The 22101-nt window shown below is 43.5% G+C and overlaps 1 protein-coding gene across 9 annotated transcripts in view; it reads left to right on the forward strand.

The window, feature by feature from the left end:
- The window catches only part of ST3GAL4 (ST3 beta-galactoside alpha-2,3-sialyltransferase 4), a 47831-nt gene that overhangs the window by 9038 nt on the left and 16692 nt on the right, over positions 1–22101 (forward strand). Inside the window, exon 1 of one of the 9 annotated variants that reach the window (XM_079105304.1) lies at positions 1270–1292. The exons of 5 other annotated variants lie outside the window; for them this stretch is intronic. In XM_079105304.1, coding sequence (XP_078961430.1) covers positions 1290–1292 — 3 coding nt within the window. In that variant the 5' untranslated portion in view covers positions 1270–1289. Of the gene's footprint in view, positions 1–1269; positions 1293–1631; positions 1941–9023; positions 10057–22101 lie in introns of those variants that run through there. 3 more of the 9 variants (XM_079105302.1, XM_079105303.1, XM_079105300.1) reach the window with 3 other exon arrangements.

The following is a 22101-nucleotide window of genomic DNA, read 5'->3' on the forward strand; positions in this document are numbered from 1 at the left end:
CTGGGCCTGAGAGCCTAGTCCTGGGCTCCACCCTTTAACTGAACAGATTCCATAAAGCAGGGAATCTGGGAGAAAGATCAGGTAGGGTTGTAGGCTGGGCCTGAGAGCCTAGTCCTGGGCTCCACCCTTTAACTGAACAGATTCCATAAAGCAGGGAATCCTTTTCCTCCCTAGCCCTTGGGCTTTTGTTCCCTCCTCCCAGGCCAGCCTTGTTTCCAGAACCACCCTCCCACCCCTCACCCCTACTGCTTTTCCCATCATTCAGGAGGCAGACCAATGCTGCCCTTCCCTGTGTTCTGCCACGCTGGCCTGAAGGCCTTTCCCATCTCCCTCAGCCACCCAGCAGCCCCCAGCTTGGGGCCTTGCCTATCCTCAGAGGCCCTGTGGTCCTGCTCTTCACATCCCCTGCCCCCAGTGCTCCACCATTCTTTTCTCACCATCATTATCCCTGCGGCTGTCCAAATAGAGTGGAAAGAAAATGTTCTCTTTCTGGAACAGCTGGACTAACAGCTCATAAGAGGCCAGGTGAGCTGGCCAGGTTTGGGTGTGTCCTGGAGTGGGGGTGGGTACCATGTCCTGGAGCCTGATCCCTTCAGCCCCTCCTAGGCAAGAGGACACAGAGAAGTCAGGTTGGTGGGATTCTGGCCTCTTCTGTCCTCAGAGGGAGCCAGGGCCCTTGTGGGGACTCACTCTCCTGGGTTATCTCAAGAGTCTGCTGCTTCTCTGTGCCTAAGGTTCTCTGAGTCTTTTTCTGGTAACAGAAGTCCCTGGGAAGAGCCTCTGGATTTGCATTGGAGGAGGTTGCAGTCCTTGCCCCCATAACCTAGTGGATGGTTAGGCCATGTTCTTCCAACTTAAGCACAAAGATAGTTCTAAAGGGCCAGAAGGAGGAGCATGGGTTTGGGGCCTCATAGTGGGTTCTGGTGCTCTGCGTGGCCCTTGGCACTTCAAGCATTTGATTTGGGGGTCTTTGCCTATAGGCTATCTTGTAGGACTGTGGGCCTGCTTCTCTGTGGAGAGGTAGGAGTGGGTCATAGCCTAGTCCTACTGAACAGGCCTAGACTCCAGTCCTTAGGCTCTGTTTAGCCCGAGTCTTGCCCTCCCTTTACCTACCCCAGGTCTGAATGCTGAGATGATTCTGAAATTACTGCAGCCTAAGGGCTCAGCTGGTGGGAGGGTCAACTGGGGAGGGCCCAGAAGTTTTCTGGATTTGGGAAGTCTGAGGGCTGGTAGGACAGACCCTCTCACACAGATTAGGCACAGATGCAGAAACTGGGAAGACCTGAAGGATGGTAAGTGTGTACTATGGGTGCTGGGGCAGGGAGAGCCCTCCAATAGGTATCAGCCTCTGCTGTCATAGGCTGCCCTAGGACCCCTCAGCCCTGCTGGGGACACACCCACAGGGCTCAGCAGCGTGGCTGGGGTGCCTGTCCAGGGCCCTTGCTGTGTTTTGTTTTGTTTTGTTTTAGTTGTAGATGGACATAGTAACTTTATTTTATTTATGTAGTTTTATGTGCTGAGGATTGAACCCAGTACCTCAAACGTGCTGGGCGAGCGCTCTACCACTGAGCCACAACCCTAGCCTTCTGCTGTGTGTCTTCCTCTCATTTGCTCTCCTGTAGGCCCTCCCCGTGTAGCCCACCTCCTTGGTACCTCAGCATGAGCCAGACTCGGTTCTTGGGAGCTGGGTTTAGCCAGACATAGGACAGTGAGCCCAGGGCTTCCCTTTACCCAACTTTCAGAGGTCCCCAGAGGGCTGCTGTAGCCATTCCCTGCTCTTCCTGAGGCTCCAGGCTCCCTGGCTGATAGCTCCAGGGACCTGCAACCTGACAAACAAACAGTAGGCGCCAGAGCTGAAGTTGAAGGAACCTGTGCGAGTACACTACCAAGGAATGGAGGAAGTGAGCGCCCTGGCTGAGGCCCAGCAGGCCCCAGAAGCTGTATGTGGTGGGGCGGAGCAAGCAGGGGGAGGGGAGGAATGGGGGGCACTGTGTTTCTGTGTGTTAGTAGGGACCAGTGTGCAATGAGAAGTGTGTACAGGTTATCACTAAGGAGGGCCTGAGTATGAGTGTGTGCTACTGGGACAGGCAGGGTTGGCTTGAGAAGGGCCACCTGTGCCTTCCGGCTATGTGGTGTGATGGGGCTGTGGGTGCTTAGACAGACTCACCTCCTGGGGCTTGGTGAACCCCAGGTGAGAGGTGGCCCTGGGTTACCTGATAACCTAAAGATCAGTCAGCCCCTTCCCCAGCATTCCCACTGCTTCACCCTGAGCGACTGGTGCTCAGAGAGAGCAGTCTGGTGTTTTCCAGCACCACCTAGAAGGTCAGTTATCCCTCCACTTCCCTCCTCCTCTGCGTTTACTGAGGAGAGTGGGGTATGTACAGCTGGTTCATTGGCAAGTCTTAACTGTCTCTAGATAGCCTCCAGAGGGACTCACCATCTTCTCTGTTCCCAGGCGACAGGTTGATGCAGGAAGCCTTATTTTCCCCACCCCCAGTCTTCATTTCTCTTGTAGAGACCCATTCCCAGCCCCACACCAACATGCACATCACTCCTCCACCTGAGCCCTTTCTACTTCTCTTGAACCCAGCTCTTTTAACCCTATCTGGCTCATAATAGAAATTTAGGAGTAAACGGTCCTCTACTGATGTCCAGAAATTTCTTTGTTTCTGAATTGCCAACAAGGGTCAATTTGTCCATGTCAGTTCTGACCAGGTGTTCTGGAGAGGGGAGAAGGGAGTGTAAGTTCTCTAGAGGTGACTAGGAAGCAGGGGAGAGTGGTTTCTGGGGATCCTTGCTGCTCCCATGTACTCCAAAATAGAGCTGAAAGCCAGCAGCATTCATGGGGCAAAGCTGGAATTTTATCCACCTCTGTGGGGATCCTAGGACTGAACATTGCTCTACATTATCCCCACTTGGGGCATTTAGGAGAACAGACAGTCCCCGACTTACGATAGCTTTTTTACTTAGGATTTTTTTTTAACTTTATGATGATGTGAAATCATCATAATGTGTGTTCCATTGAAACTACATGGAAGTTTGAATTTGCCCTTTGGGCTATTGATATGTAGTATGATCATTTTGTGATGCTGGGCTGTGGCAGCCACCAATATTCTATGGTGTACTATGTGGCTAAGCTGGGATGTTCCATTGGTGAGGTGTATTAAATGCATTTTGACTTGTAATATTTTCAGCTTCTCAGGACACAGCCCCGTCATAAGTCAAGGTGCATCTGCATCTGCTCTGGAGAAGCACATTGATTACCAAGGGAACATGGCTCTGGAAATAAGAGGCCATTCAGTGAAGGGGAACTCTGTTCAGCCATCGCCAGGGTGGAGAAGGGGACGCATGCATGGCTGAAAGGGATGGCTGGGTCAGGGGCCTGGACGCTGACTCCAGGAGGTGCAGCACTGGGAAAGGGAAAAAGTAGGATGACTTCCTCACTGCCACCCTGCCTCTCCACTGACCTGCAAGGCAGGGGAACTCCTGAGGCTTAGCTGCATTCTTGGATGGATTTGCAAGTTGTGTGGTGTCCTGGAGACCTGATCAGTCAACTCCCCCTAGGCAGGAAGAAACTGACACTCCTCATCTGTAAATACAAACAAAAGAGAACTATTGCATAAAGCAGTTTAAAGATTAAATGAAATTATGCACAATAACTGCAGAATTGCCCAAAGATCTTTTAAAAATTAATCCAGGGCTGGGCCTTCAACTCAGTGTTGAAGCACTCAGTTAGCATTTTAAAGTCCCTAGGTTTCATCCCTAGCACTGGGAAAAAGTGGTGTCACTCCTATTAACACCCTCCAATAACTTTTCCTCATACCTAGAATAAAATCCACTTGGGGTGACTCACAATGTCCTATACCACTTGGTCTCCATGGCTTCCCAGGACCACTTTGGACCCTTCCTCATCCTCTGTGGCCACATCAGACTTACTTCTTTTCCTTACATCTGACAAGTGTGGGGTCTTTGCACCTCTCAGTCTGGACTCTTTTGCCCCTGCTCATTCCCATCTTTGCATGGACACCTTTTCATGTAGATCTCAGGTCAAGAGCCAGAGATCTACCCTGCTGCAAAGGAGTTGGCTGATTACTTTGCTCCAGTGCCCTCATGATCTGAGTCATTTTTATATTACCTTCCCCATTTATGTCAGTCATGTGTCTATGCCCACTTATGTGTAAACTAGGTAAGCCTGGGCCTGTCGTGTTTACTACTCAATGTAGTACCTAAGACACTGCCCTGCATGCAGTAGGCCTCAGTCCATGATGGTTTCTATTTCTGCTGTTTGCTCAACCTCACTGTACCCCAGAGGCCCTGGGGGGTCCCCATCTGCATTACAATAAGAATATTATTCCAAACTAGGCTTTCTGAGGAGCAGGTAGAGGAAGAGGGAGGTTTTGCCCATGAATCTCCTGGGACCACACAGGGTTAGTCTTCTGGGTGACCTCACTTTAGGGCTCTGAATTAGGAAGTGAATCTGACTAAACTAAAGGTGATAGGAGTCAGTTCTGCAGAAACCACAGCTGCTCATGAAAAGCGAATCCTTGTGGGCACGAGGGAAGTGAAGTGTAGAAGAATAAATACAGATGGGCTTGCTCTACCAGCTTCTCCAGGGGTGCTTCTGGCAAAGCCTGAGTCTGTGCACACCCAGGTCCTTGCATGGGGTTGTTTTTAACTTGCAGAAGAGAGGAGAGGAGGGAGGCAGGTGCTGTAAATGGCATTGCTGCTAGCCCACATCAAGCTTTTATGTAAATTAGAAAAAGTTACCCCTCTGTTTGGACAGGGCCCTGCAACAGGCCGTATACTTTGGCAGCAGAGGGAGGGCTGAACTTCAGCCCTACTTGCCACCCTGGTCAAGCTGTGTTTGCCCGATGTGTGTAGTATGCCGATCCATGTCCTTGGAGTGGGACACAAAGAGGGACAAGAAAGGCAGATCTGTGAAAGCAGCTAGTGGTGCATGTTCTTGGACTGAGATCAGCTGCACCCACTTCAGTAACGATCCTTGGAGTCACTGTTTTTCCGTCATGTTCACACACCCTCAGAGATAGTGCTGTTTTGATCTGCATTTACCCAACTGAAAACATAAGACCTGGGAAGTGGCTTGGCCACCCTCAAACAACTGATGGTTGATTTGGAATTCAGGTCCAGATGTGTGAGTTTCCAACATTTACAATTTCTTTCTTTCTTTCTTTCTTTCTTTCTTTCTTTCTTTCTTTCTTTCTTTCTTTCTTTCTTTCTTTCTTTCTCTCTCTCTCTCTCTCTCTCTCTCTCTCTCTCTCTCTCTCTCTCTCTCTCTCTCTCTCTCTTTCTTCCTTTCTTTCTTTCCTTTCTTTCTTTCTTATTGGGGAGAGAACACTGGGGTGCTTTGCCACTAAGCTACCTCCCCAGCACTTTTTATTTTTTATTTTGAGACAGGGTCTTGCTAAATTACTGAGGCTGCTCTTGAACTTGCAGCCGTCTTCCTTAGCCTTCTGTTGCTGGGATTACAACGGGTTCTGTGCCTGGCTTTTCTTTTCTTTCTATCAAACTTTTGTTGAAAGTGCATTGCACTCATCAGTTTAAAAAAGTTAAACCATACGAAAGGGTAAATGATAAAAAGAAAATCTCTCCTATTCTAGACTTCTGTACCCCCAGAAGGGGTACCCTATTAAGAGGCAACCACCTTTGTTTCTTTTGTAATCTTCTGAGTAATATATTCATATACGAACATATGTATAAACATAACTTTGGTTAAAAGTGCATTTGGAGTACACATAATGCTTTCCTGCCTGCCTTTTTTACAATTTAATACTGTACTTCTGATGGCTTGATATCAGAATGCGTAGATACACATCCTCTCTTTTCCTTTGCGTAGCATTTCATTGTCTGTGCCTTGATGCACTTAAACAGGTCTCTGAATAGATTTTCAGGTTGTTTTGCTGCTATAAAAAGTGCTGAGCCAAGAGTGACGGTGACTTGTAAATCCCCATGATGTGGGAGGCTGGGGCAGGAGGATTGAAAGTTCAAGGACAAGTCTGATAATTTAGAGAGACTCTAATCTCAAAATAAAAAATAAAAAAGGACTTGGGGTAGCTGGGCGCGGTGGTGCACTCCTGTAATTCCAGCAACTCGGGAGCCTGAGGCAGGAGGATTGTGAGTTCAAAACTAGCCTCAGCAAAAGTAAGGTGCTAAACAACTCAGTAAGACACTGTCTTTAAATAAAATACAAAATAGAGCTGGAGATGTGACTCAGTGGTCGAGTGCCCTGGAGTTCAAACCCCAGTCCCCCTCCACCTAAAAAGGGCTCGGGGTATAGTTCACTGGTAAAGTGCCCTTGGGTTCAGTCCCCAGTATTGAAAAAAAAAATCTTAGTTGAAAAGTGCTGTGAGCCAGGTGTGGTGGTGTGTGGTACATGCCCTAGTCCCAGATACTCAGGAGACTGAGACAAGAGGATTGCTTGAGCCCAAGAGTTCAAAACCAGCCTGGGCAATATAGCAATACCAGAAAGGAGGGAAGGGAGGGAGGGAGGAACTGTGGTAAAGAATGTGTGTGTGTGTGTGTGTTACTAGAAATTGAACTCACAGACACGACCTCTGAGCTACCTCCCAGCCCTTTTTATTTTTTATTTTGAGTGTTGCAAAGTTGCCCAGATTGACTTTGAATTTACAATCCTGCCTTAGCCTCCTGAGTAGGTGGGGTTACAAGCCTATGCCACCACACCGAGCATACCAACTTTCTTTCTTTTCTTCTTTCTTTCTCTTTTTTGCAGTACTAGGGATTGAACCTTGGGCCTTTCACATGCTAGACAAGCCCTCTGCCACTGAGCTATATTCCCAGCACTGGTAAAGATCTTGATAGACAAGTTTCTGTGTAAATATATAGGACTTTTCTGTAGAGAAAACTTCTGGCAAGGGAATCCCCAGTTAGAGGCAGGTAAAGGGGATGTTGATAGATATTGCCAAATCTCCTCCCACAAGGTTGACCTGGTTTTCATGTCCACGTGTCAGGGGACCTGTTTCCCCACATCCCCCAGCGCTGTGTGTCTCAGGCCTCTTGTGTTTTGCTGTTAAGATCAATGAGAAACTGTCTCAACCACACTGGGATTTCTAAGTGTAGACAGCATCTTTTCCTGTGTGCCATTTATATTTCTTTATTGTAAACCGTACATTCATGTCCCTGGTCTACTTTTAAATTTGGTGTCTTGGTTGTTTTCCTTTTAATTTGCATGAGCACATTACAGACTGAGGGAATTAACTGGTCTATCATACTGTGTGTGTGTGTTGTAGATATATTTTCCCAGTTAGTCATTTACCTTTTAATTATTTGCTCTTAAAATATAAAAATGTAGATAAATATATCCATCTTTTCTTGTATAGCCTATAAATTTATATTTTTTTGAAAATATTTATTTCTTCTCTATAATATAAAAATATTTCAAACAAAATTTAAATTTGATAATCAACCAGATTATCATATAAAAAATTATCAAATGTGAACTTTTTTTCATATTATGTCGGACATATTTTTTTTTTTCTTTTAAAAAATAAAGGGGCCAGGCATGGTGGACACACCTGTAATCCTAGCTACTTGGGAAGGGGAGGCAGGAGGATCACAAGTTTGGCCAGCCTGGGCATTTAGTGAGACACTATCTCATAATTACTAAAAAGGACTGTGGGTGTAACTCAGGAGTAGAACACTTGCCTAGCATGTGCAAGGCCTTGGGTTCGATCCCCAAAATATAAAAATAAAATGAACAAAAAGAAATAAAATATTATAAGCATAAAGCTGAAGACTTGCCCCTACAACCTATTGTATTTTTCCCATCTGCCCAGAATATAATTCTCTCTTAAAATTAGTTATACCTTAAATTTTATTCTTTTATTGTATACATAAGCACACATACAATTTATACATGTGCACGTACATAAAAACATAATTTTTTTTTGATTAACACTTTATCTTTTGGTAATACTTGAAAAATAAACTTCATATTTTCGGTTTTGTCCAAATTGACCAATATAGAGACATTTCTTCAGCCTAAATGGCTATATAGTATTCAAGTGTATGAATATACCACAGTTTATTTGGCCATCCCTCTATTCATGGACATTTAAATTGTTTCCATTTTTTTGCTGTTACAGCAATATTAAATTAGCAACCTTGAATGGGGCGAACGGGTATAAGAGAGGATTTCTCTGGGGTGTACCCAAGAATGGAATTGCCAGATTGAAAGCTGTGCACATCTTCAGACTCACTAGATATTGTAAAGTCGTTTTTTGGGGGGGTGGGGTAGTACTGGGGAATTGAACCTGAAATGCTCTACATCCCAGCACCCCCCCCCCCCCTTTTTTTTTAAATTTTGAAACAGAGTCTTACCAAGTTGCTGAAACTGGTCTTGAACTTATGGTCCTCCTGCCTCAGGCTCCTGAGTGTCTGGTATAACAGGCTTGAGCCCCTGTACCCAGTGGTGAAGGACTCTTCTGAGCTAGTGTTTCAATTTGTACTCCCATCAGTACTGTGTGAGAAATTGTATTTGGGTTCCCTGGTCACCAATATCATTTCATATGTCTGTTAAGTTTGGGTTTAAACTGGGAATTACCTTTTTTTGGGTCCTTTGTTTTTCTTATTCTTTTTTTTTTTTTTAAGTAGTGCTAGTGATCAGATAGAGCCTTACAAATGCTAAGCATGTGCTCTACCACTGAGATACACCCCCAACCCTTCCCCTGATTCTTTTATCATGGTAAAATAGGCAGTTGTAATATATTTACCATCTTAATCATTTTTAAACATGCAGTTCAGTGGCATTATGTACATTCATACATTCTTTTTTAAATTTTTAAAAAAAATATTTTGTTTTAGTTGTAGGTGGACACAATACCTTTATTTTTATATAGTGCTGAGGATCGAACCCAGGGCCTCACGCATGCTAGGTGTGCACTCTACCACTGAGCCACAACTCCAGGCCCCTTTTTAAAAATTTTTTTCGATTTTTTTTTTTTTTTTAGTTGTCAATGGGCCTTTCTTTTACTTATTTATATGCAGTGCTGAGAATCAAATCCAGTGCCAAACACAAGCTAGGCAAGTGCTCTACCACTGAACCACAACCCCAGCCCACATTTGAACATTCTTAATGTGCTATCTTCACTACCATCCATCTCCAGAATTCTTTTCATCTTGTAAAATTGAAAACCCTGCTCCTTCCCTTGGCAACCACCACTACTTTCTGTTTCTATGCATGTGATGATTCTGAGTACCTCTTGTACATGGAATCATATAGTATTTGTCTTTCTGTGCTGGCTTATTTCACTTAGCATGGTGTCTTCAGGTTTCATCCATTTTGTAGCAAATGTCAGAATTTCCTTTTTACAGATGAATAAATACTCCATTATATGGATGTATCATATTTTCATATCCACTTATCCCTCAAAGGACACTCGAATTCCTTCCATATTTAAGCTGTCATGACTAAGGCAGCTGTGAACATGGTACAAAGTTTCTTCAGATTCCTGATTTCATTTCTTTGGAGTGTATACCAGTGTGGAATTGCTAGATCAAATCATGTCCCTTTGCTTTTCTCCTTGGCTCATTGTTTTGTTTTGTTCTTTTTTTTTTTTTTTTTTTTTTGACGGGGGAGGGTTGTTTTTTTTTTTTCTTATTTGTGGGATTGCAGATATATTTAAGCATTTGTGGGTCATATGCATCATTTGTGATTTATTTAAAGCCTGAACTCTTGAGTGGTATGTATGTACCAGCATCCCTGCTAAGTGGGGGAGCAGCTTTGAAAGAACCTGTTCTGGAGAGGGGTGCAGCTCCGGAGAGGGCTTAGATCAGGAACTTGGGCACAGATTCTAGAAGGGGTGTTTGGAAAGACAGAGCAAAATCGACGTCCCCTGTGCTGCCTCCTCCCGGTCTCCTTCCCCCGCCCTCCACCCACCCCACCAGTGTGCCTTTGAGTCTGGGCCAGGAGGTGGATCTGTGTTCAGTGCAAGGCGGAGTCTGGGTAGCAGTCTGATTGTTTCCCTGGTCAGCTGCCGTCTTGTGTAGTGGATGGAGTGGAGTCGGTGGCCTGGAAGACAGGTGAGTATGGTTGTGGAGTAAGTAGGAGCTGTGGCTGAGGACTCTCTTTGCTGGGGTGGGATAGATCTTGAGTTGAGAGGGACTGCCATGTAGAAGGAGGGGCAGGCAGGACCAGGACCAGATGTTACTGTTATATTCAGGTGCTGAGTACTTGCTCTGTGCCAGGTTCAGTTGGAGGCTGTGGACTTTAAACACCTTGATGGGTCTTTCTTTTCTCTGGTATCAGGGATTGAACCCAGTGGTGCTCTGCCACTGAGCCATACCATCAGACCATTTTAATTTTATTTTGAGACAGGGTCTGGCTAAATTGCCCAGACTGGCCTTGAACTTACGATCCTCCGTGTCTCAGCCTCCCAAGTCACTGGGATTGCAGGTGTGCACCACTGTGTCCAGCTCACAATGTATCTTGAGGCTCATGACATCTCTGAGAATTTGCTCTTGGTACCCCCATTTTTCAGAGGAGGAATTTGAGACTCAGTCACCAAGCCCGTGGGTGCAGAAGTTGGATTAAACTTTAGGCCTTTCTGATTCTATATCCCTTTCCACTGCTAACAGTGCTTTGAGTCCCTGGCAGCTGGGTCCTGGTATTTTATCTCTAGCTGGCAATCTTGAGAAGCAAGTAAGGAAGAAAGAGATTTCCTAGGAAATGGGATGTCCTCAAGCATGTGACTCTCCCAAGACCTCTTGAAGTTTGCTGACGCCAGCCCCTGATGTGGTCTAGCACCCTGGGAGCTGGTAGTGGTTAAGCTGAGTCAAAGTTGGCAACGGCCAGTTCTGCAGAAACCCACATCTGGCTGGTGATAAGAGTGTTCTTGTGAGTGCAGTGACATGCACTTGGCAGAAAATGATGACCCTTGTTGACTCTGTGAGCTTCCAGTCTGAGCCTTCATCCAGCCCCCAGCACCTTAGATGCCCATGTCTTTGCAAAAGAAGGGCCTGGGTTGTTTTAACTTGGTGAAAGTTTCTGTTCACAGTTGTTCTACTTAATGCTTGAGTATGCACTATAATATGTTATGTTGAGTATGCAGTATAATATGTTATATTATATAATATATCTGAGTATATTATACTCAGATGCCCATTCATTTAAATATTTACTGATTACTTATCCCATACCAGGCATTCAATTCAATGTTGCAGAGACTATGGAGCACATGAAAACCTTGCATTCTTGGGGCATACACCAGAGACAGTGTGGTATAATTGCCAGTGTGGAAGTGAAGCAGGCTGATGTGTCAAAGATAGGTGGAGTGATGAGGCTTCTGGTGATTGGGTAGTCCAGAGGAAGCTGTGGCAGGAGGACGGGAACTGGGGCCGGAAGTCTGATCTTGGGTCCCCACTAGTGATTTCAGATCCCCCAGTATTCATAACACAATAAACCCCTGGTGGACAAGGACCCTTCAGTGAAACTGTTGGCTCTGACTCCAAGTCTGCGATCTCAAATTGTGTGCATGTACACACGTGCATGTGTGCATGCTTATGCAGATGAGGACATACAAGCTAAATTTTTTACCTCTGAGGAGGGAAGATGTGTTTAGGAAATGCTAGTGGAATCATCTGGGACTTTCTTAGCTCAATGGATAGTCAGTTATGTGTAATATAAGATTCACAGTTTTTATTTGTCCTTTTGATCATGAGCGTGTGGATCAAAAAATAGTGTTATTAAGAATATTTTCATTCACCCCATATTTTACATGGTTGCAGTTTTTGGATTGCACCTTGTACATGAAGATAGAGCACTGCCAAAAATTATTGTTCACTGTGAATTTCCTGGTATGTTTTACTTGTGTCATTTATTTTCTATCATGATGAAACTCTGTGGGAGGGAACTCTTCCTCCATGTTACAGATCAGGAGACTCAGACTTAGGAGAGCTGTCATCCCAAAGTCACATATCCTGCAAGTGGCAAAGGCAGAGGCCAGTCTTGGTGGCCTGCCTCCAGGGCACTGCTCTTGACCAGAGGAGGAGAGAAGGTTCTGGTGAACCAGTTCCATCTGATCTGCTGCCCCACCCAAACTTAGCTGCCCACCCTTGTAGACTCTGGGAAAATATGTGAGGAGTAGCCCCCTGGAGGCACTGAGGTAAGAAGGGTCAGAAAGAGGTTGGGTGTGGGCAGAGCAGAGGTTGAGCCTGTGGACCAAGGACAATGGCATCTTGAACTTTGCTTCCATACTCATGATACAGGAGGAGAGGGAAGGAGACATAGGGAGGAGGTTTTCTGGGCTGTGATATGTTAAAGACCTTAGAACTCTAGAGCCACCTTGGCTATGCATCCGAATGAGGGCCCCTCCCTGGACATCTCAGATCCCAGGGCTAGCCTTTTTAATGTGGAGCACAAGAAGTGAAGCAGTTTTCTAGATCCTTCCAATAGGCATTTAGGGGTGGACTCCACTGGATAATAGAAAGTTTGAATGAGGAAGAATTATCTAGCCCAGTGATGGGAGCCACAAACGTAAGTTACATTTATTTGTTTGTTTATAGTACTGGGGCTTGAACTCAGGGGCACTTTACCACTGAAATACATCTCCAGATGTTTTGTTTTTTTTTGCAGTGCTGGGGATCGAACCCAGGGCCTTGTGCACACAAGGCAAGCACTCTACCAACTGAGCTATCTCCCCAGCCCTCCAGATGTATTTTTGAGACAGATTCTTGCTAAATTGCTGAGGCAGGCCTTGAACTTGTGATCCTCCTGAGTCTCTGGGATTACAAGTGTGTGCCACCATACACAGCTGGTAATTTAAAATTATCAAAAAAAATTTTAAATTCAGCCACATTTTCAAAAAGTAACAATAAAGAGGTGAAATTAATTTACATATTTTAACCCACTATAAGGCAATATTGCGTGTGTGTATGTGTGTATGTACTAAGCGTTTGAAATTCAGCATATGTTTCTACTTAAAGTGCCAGTCAGGGCGGACCAGCCATATTGCAAACATTTGATAGTCACCTGGGAATTGGAGCCATTGTGTGGGTAAGGGCAGGGTTGGTACAATCCACTGTTTCTAGAAGAGGTATCTGGGGGCCAGAGGAGGGAGGTACTGGCTATGTTGGTGGCATGTTGGGTACCAGCCCCACGTTCCAGTGCTTTTAGTCAGAGATCCTTAGTACAAGTTAATGCCTTCTCTGTTGTGGGAAGGTCCATGTTGGCAGTGAATTTCTCCTATATTTATCCTGGGCCCGGCCTGCCCTGCTGACTCCCACCCTGTCACATGGGCTTTAGCTGTCTAACCCTGAGAATAGAACTCAAAGCTTCTGCCGCTCCAGGCAGACACCGGAAGTATGCTTTTCAGGTGACTCCCATGGTGTCTTGTGATTGGCAGCTGGTCAAATGGATGATACAGTGTTTCTGTGCAAATTTTGCTGTGCAGGCTGTTGGCTACCTATGGAGCCCAAGGGCAGGGAACAGAGAAAGCCTTGTGGTTGCAGTGGCAAACTTGTCTGATTCCTTTTCCTCCGATGACTTTTCTTTGGATGACTTGAGAGACACTCCCACTGGTGGCCTTGATGTACTCAGTTACTCTGCCCTCTGTTGTCTATTGAGACGGGGGAACACAGCCTCATACCCCCAGGCATACTTCAATCACTGTACAATGATGGGGTGAGACCACCAAGTTCATCTGGGGTCTAGCCACAGGCTGTACCAGAGGTGCTAGAGTGGACCTGACCTATTGCTACTGCTTCTCCACTCTTCCTCCTGCACTGGGACAATGACATCCTGATGAATGGATCCATTTGTTTATTCAGTAAATTTGTATGAGAGCCAACTGTGTGCCAGGCACTATTCTAGACATTGGCCATACAACAGCAGTGAACAAAACAACAAAGTCTTTGCAAGTAGGGAAGGGAATCTGCAAATTGGAAGTGTGGGGAATTGCTGCTGGGAATTGGAAAAGTTGAGGAAAGAGCTGGATGAATAGATACCCTAGCCCATGTCTAGGAGGAAAGCATTCCAGTTTGAGAGAACAGCAAGTGCAAAGGCCCCAAGGAGCGCGTGTGCCTGGCTAGCCTCATCAAGACATGTTGAGTGGCTAGATGCAGTGACATACTCAGGTAATCCCAGCAACTTGGGCAACTGAAACAGGAGAATTGCAAGTTCAAGGACAGCCGAGGCAACTTAGTGAGACCCTGTCTCAAAATTGAATAAAGGACTTGGGATATAGCTCAGTGGTAGAGCAACCCTGGACTCAATCCCCAGTACCACCACCACCAAAAAAAAAAAAAAAAGGACTGGACTGGTAAGGCTGGACTGTGTGGTATGGAATAAGAGGGAAGAATTGGAAAAGGAGAGAGGTGCTGGCCATATGGGTAGCTATAGGGCAGAGCAAAGATGTGACTTTCCTCTGAGATAAGAAACCCAAGGAGGGTTTTTGAGCAGGAAAGTGATAAAGACAATAGCCTATCCAGGGGAATTGCAATTAGTTGGCCATCTATGCCAAAGAATGGTAGATTATAATGTGAAGGGAGAACTCTCATACCTCTACCCTCGTGTTAACTTTCTGCTGCATTAATTACATTGCATTCACAGTGCAGTTTGGGCTATGTCTTGCACTGGGATATTGGCAGTGGTCACGAGGACCAGACACACATACCTGGACAGGCTGGTGAAATGTGTGGATGCAGGTGCAGTCAAGTTCCATACTGAGGTTTGGAAGAGTCACCACGTGAGAATAGGGCCCTGGAGACCTGGTTTAGGAGCGAGTGATTAAGTCCTGTGCCTGTGGTGTGACATGGCTTCAAGGAAAAGGACAGCATGTGTGGGAGTCTGGTGTCCAGCTGGAGGGTATCAGTGAATGCAGCCATGTACATTAAAAGCACACTGGGGAGCTTGCAAAGGGACACCAGGGCAGTGAGGCTAGTGACCGTGTGTCCGAAGGAAGGCTGCCTGAGAAGCGGCCTGATTGACAGACTTTGATACACTGGAGACCTCACTTCTCTAGTTGTTCCAAAGGGCAGTGGTGGAGTGTGGGGCTCCCTTAAGGTACTTGGAGCTTAGGGAGCCACTCCTTCATGAGATGGTTTTATTAGAGCAGTAGGGACTAAAGATTAGAAGTGGCGCTCTGGAAGGACAAGGCTGCACTCCTCGTTAACTCTGTGACCTGGGCTCCTCACTCATCCTTCTCATGCCTTAGTTCCTTGTCTCCACTATGGAGATGACTACAGTGTTTGACCCGCAGCGTTGAGAAAATATTTGAACAGCCCTTGAAAGTGTAAGGCCCCCAAAAAGGAAACCCCAACTCTGTCTCATGGATGGACGGCAACCCCAATCAGCCGCAGGAGGCGTCACTTGATGCAAACCGCAAGAGGTGTTTATTCCAGCGCGCTGGGACCCAACTCGAGGAGTCGAGTCCCTAGCAGAAAATCTTGTAGGTTTATAAAGGCAGAAAACACACATCGGGAGGGGTCACACATGAAAGGGAAAAGGGGGACAAAGCTGCCGGGAAATTCCAAAGGGGGCCTGGGTTTGCTGATAACATACAACATGTTTCACAATGTTTTACAGGGCGTAGATTCTGGTCAATAGTTTCTGGTAATCATTCTGTTTGATCACTATCTGGCTATCTGGCTCAATTTACCCTTTTATTCTCTGTTTGGGGCTGTTTCTTGGAACAGCTTTAAGGTTGTTCCCATTCCTGGGAGGGTGACCTTAGGGAGTTGAGATGACTGGGAGGGTGACCTTAGGGAGTTAAGATAACTGGGAGGGTGACCTCAGACAGCTTAAAAAAATGTCCATTCTTTCATTTCCCCATTTTCTTTTCTGGTAAGTTCTAATCATGGAACTTCTGTCTCTATATACTCTTCTCCAAAGCTATTTCCTTGGCGGAGGGACTGGTATTATTGCCTGAGCATTAGTACCTGTACAGCACTTATTCTTTCCCTGATGAAGGTGATTAGGCGATTTCAGGCAGGCAAGAGCCGAGGGGGCGGCTGCTTCTATGATAGAAGAACAAAAAGACATGAGTACTGAAATGAGATTAGCACAAAGTAAATGTTGCAGCATCTGAAACATGCCACTGAGTATCATGAAAATGACAGAAGTTAATCTCTCACCAGGAGGTGGAAGAACTGAGAAATTGTTCCCATAACTAGGCCTAGCAAAGGCTGGAGAGAACAAGGCCTTTATTTGGGGACCTTAACATTGTCATAGATGTCCCCAGAAAATATAGTTGAGCTACTTAATGTCATCTGATTTTGTAAAATATCCCTTTATTGGTATAACCCGTGTTTACTAGAGATCTCTATACTTCTGTTACTTAGGAATAGATAATCATACTAGCAAACATAGATTAAGTCTACCTGTGTAGCTTAGGAAGGTCTGCAGGCCTTAAACTGACTAAAAACTTCTGACTCTGGCAGTTTCTCTTGATAGTTATCAGGCACATTTGCTGAAGAATCTTTCTCTCATTTGTAGCTTCCAGTCTATTCTAGTGGACTAGTACAAGTGTACATCTTAAGTTACATTTAACTGTTATTTCCTTTAAGTGCCCAAGAATGGCTATATTTTGGTTTTAACTGTTTTGCTGGGTATCTAAGATCAAGCTGGTCAAATTGACCTAGTTCCTGTCTTGTTAAAGGGTCAGCTGAGTTCCCACAGGGGTCACTCGTACAGAACTTAAGAGCGGCTCCTTAGCTCCACCAGTGACTTTGATTAGGCAGGGTCTCTTGATGAGGTGACTTCCTTTAGAAACATCAAGGGATGTTTCCCCTTTTCCATGACCCTCCTCTGCAGCAGATGCACTGGATAATTTTTCATCCTCTAGTCTCAACAATCTCCTTGATCAGGAGGTTGTGTGACCCAGAGTTGCAACGCTCCTTAGAGAAGTTCTCTTATTCCCTGGGTTCAGGCTAACGTTGAGGGCAAGACCCAAATAAGGACTTTTCTTGACCTCTGTATTTAACTCCAATTTCTAAGTTTGATCTTAATTATCCAGCAAGCCAGTCTCACCAGTCATAAATTAAGAGTAATGGGCTTTAACTTTAATGTCCATAACTTTACAGTTATTTACCCTTTTATCTAACTGGAGTCTGCATTAGTACTGGAAGTTACCACTATCTATTGTATAGGTGATGGCTTATTATCACAAGTTACCTAGGTTGTGTGTTCTTGGAGCAGCTACTTCTGCAAAACATTAACAGGTAACAGTTTTACAAAATGAAATTAGCAAGAGTAAAAATATATTCAGCTTGTATAATAGCTATCTTGAATTTTGATTGAGAACTACATTCTATCCCCTATTTGAGATCACAGTACTTTTACAACAAGAACCAATCTTTTGACTATAACTTTAAATAAGCTGAAGTCTGGCTTATTTTGGAGCTATTCTATACACAGTGAGGTGGGAGGCAGAGCCTTATCTCAGGTAAGGCGTGGCTCTTTACAGATCTTAAGTGTTCTAATTCTGATGTTGATCTTTGCTTCTTTCTTAAATATCATTAAGTAGTTTACATATACTGTTTCCTGAGTCTATATAAACTTTATAATTAACACAATTTAACATAGTATCTAAAACATGAATCAAAGAAAGGCTGAGAGAGCTTTTAACTTTCCTTTTGTGATTAAATGGCAAAATGTTTTCATGTTTCTTTCATATTTCACAATATTAACCTTTAAACAAATCAGACTCTAATGTTTAGAAATACATTTACATTTGAAATTCTTTATCTCAGTGTAAAAAGTAACAAATTTTACACATACCCTATTGATAGCAGGTCCTATAATAGAACATTAAATGATAGAAATAAATCCCCAATAAAATTTGCTCTTTATAAGTTTAAAATTACCATTACAGACAAGTTTAATCTGGAGAATGGCAGCTTTATAAATTCCCTGCTTTAAAAACTTGTGGTCCTGAAAAATATGAACACATTTAATTTACAACTAGTGACCATTTCACAAATACCTTGACACTTTTATCTTACCAAATTGAGTTTTTAAAGAGAAACGTATACTCTGTAACAAAGTACAATACTCTATAATAGTTGTTTAACCATAATTGTATACACCCCAATTATTAAGACTAATTGTTCTAAAGAATAAAACTTAATAGACACAAAGTTAAGAGTAAATTAGTGTTTCAAATCCTTGTCATTTACCATGTCATTCTACCATATAGATTAAACTTTGGTTTATATCAGAACATTAGTATTTCACCTTAGGAAAAACCTTCAATAGTTTTAGCTGTCTCACATACATATAACCAACTTAGTTACACACAAACTTGTTGAAACTTGCCCTTTACTTACACAGACTTTCTTAGCACTTACTTAGACCCTCATGTATTTCATCACACAAGCACTTTCTTACCCAGAAACATTTCCTTTTTCCTTTTACTAAATATATTTCCATACCCAGAACCTTTTATTTTCTCTTTCCTACTCGTTGACCCCTTTTTGTTCACATTCTGAAACAACTCTTATGAAATTTCTGAATTTAGATAAAGTACTCTATTTTAATAAGATTAAATATTCTGTTGTTTATAGTACTCTAATTGAAACACAGTTGAAACTTTTGGGACCCTTCGTATATAGAATTGCACTTGTTAGGACATAACTCTTAGTAACCTTGTTTTTAGTTTAGTGATGACACAAAGCAAGTTTAAACCCTTTTATTTACCAACCTATGAAAACACCAATAATGTTTAAGTATGATACCCCATGGAATTTAAGGAGTTAAAAGTACTCGATGTTATTTAACGATTAGCATTTTAACTTTGTAAATTAATCAGATGTCTCTACAAACACATTAGAGTAATCCCATACATGTTAACTCTAATTCACTTATTCTGTAAAAAAACCAAGATATCAGACAAGTGTCCTGAACAGTATTTGCTGTCTCTTCCCTGTTGAAGAAAAGTCCTAGAAACAATTGATATTAGACATTTTATTAACATCAATATTTTATTAGCTTGACCACCTAGAGACTTGCAAGTTATTTTCAAAGACATTTTACTTTTATTAAGTTTACCCAATTTGAACCTTTTTAAATCACGTGAATTGAGAGTATCTGGATCCATTTTTTAAATTTTAATTTTAGGAGCGCTCAGTTTTGATACAGACAAAACATGACATCAGACAGCACAACATACAAATAACACAAAATCAAGCCCTTGTAACTTTATAGGTGAATCTCCATTGCAGTGTAACAGATGTTCAAAAACTCTAGTTGAATAAAAAATAGAACTGATCAAAAAATCATGAGCTCAAAAAAGCATATAATTAAAAATATAGCATTTACTTTGCTGGAGTTTTAAAGACTCTTTTTACCTTTTCTTTCCCTGGGTTTGAGACTGGTCTCCTACTGAGCCTTTAGGCTTCTTTTATTTATATTTCAGTGTAAGCCTGGACTGAGATCTGGAAGGATCTAACAGGTTTTAACAGAAACTCTGTGTCTAAGGCATTTTAGCCATCTCATCCGGACAGGTTGGATGTTAAAATTATGAGACCTTATTTTTCATTACTTTTGAGACTGAAGCTACTTTGCTAAGTTACCCTTCAGGGCTGTGGGGAGGGGGAGTCCAGAGAAGAAACCTTTGGGGTCCACCCGAGAGTAGCCCGGGCCGAGAACCCCCCAGTTGTTCCAACCCTTCCTCCACCTCCGCCACAAACACACAACAGAACCAGATACAGACGGGCGCCAATCTCTGATCCACCAATTGAACCCCATCAGCGCCCTTACCGACGGAGACTACCAGGCGTCCCTGGCTCTCCTTCCACCCTTAGGGCGTCCCCCAGGGCTGCAACCTGTGGCCCCCCAGGCACGTCTGCCGGCCACTGTTCGACCACTCTCACGAGTCACCGAACGGCTGCCACCGAAACCGAAAGCGCGCTCACAGAACCAGACCAACTAACAAAACACAAGACAAAGACAGACAACTTCGGGGTACCCCTTCTTACCTCCAAGGTCGACTCCGCGGATGAGGGGGGGCCGTCTTATCCCGGGCGAGCCCCCAAATGTAAGGCCCCCAAAAAGGAAACCCCAACTCTGTCTCATGGATGGACGGCAACCCCAATCAGCCGCAGGAGGCGTCACTTGATGCAAACTGCAAGAGGTGTTTATTCCAGCGCGCTGGGACCCAACTCCAGGAGTCAAGTCCCTAGCAGAAAATCTTGTAGGTTTATAAAGGCAGAAAACACACATCGGGAGGGGTCACACATGAAAGGGAAAAGGGGGACAAAGCTGCCGGGAAATTCCAAAGGGGGCCTGGGTTTGCTGATAACATACAGCATGTTTCACAATGTTTTACAACAGGGCGTAGATTCTGGTCAATAGTTTCTGGTAATCATTCTGTTTGATCACTATCTGGCTATCTGGCTCAATTTACCCTTTTATTCTCTGTTTGGGGCTGTTTCTTGGAACAGCTTTAAGGGCTTTGTTCCCATTCCTGGGAGGGTGACCTTAGGGAGTTGAGATGACTGGGAGGGTGACCTTAGGGAGTTAAGATAACTGGGAGGGTGACCTCAGACAGCTTAAAAAAATGTCCATTCTTTCAAAAGTTTCTGGCACAATGGTTCTCAACATTTGGTAATGGCTGGAGATATTTTTCTTGTCAGAACTGGAGAGTGGGATGTTCTACTGGCACCTGATGGGTAAAGGCCAAAGATATTGGTAAATATCCTACAGTGCATGTTAGAGGACCCCCCACAACAATGAGTTATCTGGCCCCCAAAATAGGTGGCGTGGAGGTTGAGAGATCCTGGTCTTCCATGTAGTAAGTGTGCACTACATTTCAGTTACCCCTAAGAGATGTAGTATATCTTTAATTCCATGATATTACTTGTTTGTCAGATGTTCATAAAACAGCCAGGTATTGTGGCACATCCCTATAATCCTAGCAACTTGGGAGGCTGAGGCAGGAGAATTGCAAGTTGAAAGTCAACCTGGGCAACCTAGTGAGACTCTTTCTTTCTTTCTTTTTTTAAAATAATTAATTAATTAATTAAATTATGCATTACACATACTTGTTTACAAAATATATAAAGATTGGAAAACTCAACCATCAGCAAATGCAATTAAAAATTAACAAAAAACATAAATAGGTATTTCATTGAAGAGGATAATCAAATGGTAAATAAGCATATGAAAAAATACCCAGCATTATTTATTGTTAGAGAATTTCACATTAAAACCATATGGGATACCTAAGAGATTGCCTATGGTATAACACATATATATGCATATATTTATATATGTATATGTTCATATGTATATATTTTTTATTTGCAAAATAAAGTGTTAACAAACAATAAAATAAATCTGTTGCTGTGTACCATATGATCAATGAGAGAATAAACAATTGCAACAAAACCATTCTAACAATTTCCTCTCTGAGCCTGACAGCAGGACTGTTCAAACTGTTTTCCAAAATATTACATCATAGTGAGACCCTTTCTTAAAATAAAACATTAAAGGGTCTGGAGATGTAACTCAGTGGTACTGTACACTTGGGTTCAATCCCTAAGACAGACAAAAAAAGAAAAATTGGGCTAGGACATAGTTTAGTGATAGAATACCCCTGGGTTCAATCCCTGGTACTGGGGGTAAAAAAGAAGGAAGTAAGCAAGCACATAATTATTATTATTTTTTTATTGTAAACAAATGGGATACATGTTGTTTCTCTGTTTGTACATGGCGTAAAGGCATACCATTTGTGTAATCATAAATTTACATAGAGTAATGTTGTTTGATTCATTCTGTTATTTTTTCCCTTCCCCCCACCCCTCCCACCCCTCTTTTCCCTCTATACAGTGCTTCCTTCCTCCATTCTTGCCCCCTTCCTAACCCTAACTCTAACCCTAACACTAACCCTTCCCTCCCCCCATTATGTGTCATCATCCACTTAGCGATATCATTCGTCCTTTGACTTTTTGAGATTGGCTTATCTCACTTAGCATGATATTCTCCAATTTCATCCATTTGCCTGCAAATGCCATAATTTTATCATTGCAAGCACATAATTATAAAGTTACATTATGTGACAGTATATTTTGGATAATCCCAGTACTCTCATAGGCTCTTTATAAATAAGTCAAAGGTCATAGGATAGTGGA

Source organism: Sciurus vulgaris (genome assembly GCF_902686455.1).
Source record: "Sciurus vulgaris genome assembly, chromosome: 11".
In the NCBI taxonomy this organism is placed as follows: Eukaryota; Metazoa; Chordata; class Mammalia; order Rodentia; family Sciuridae; genus Sciurus; species Sciurus vulgaris.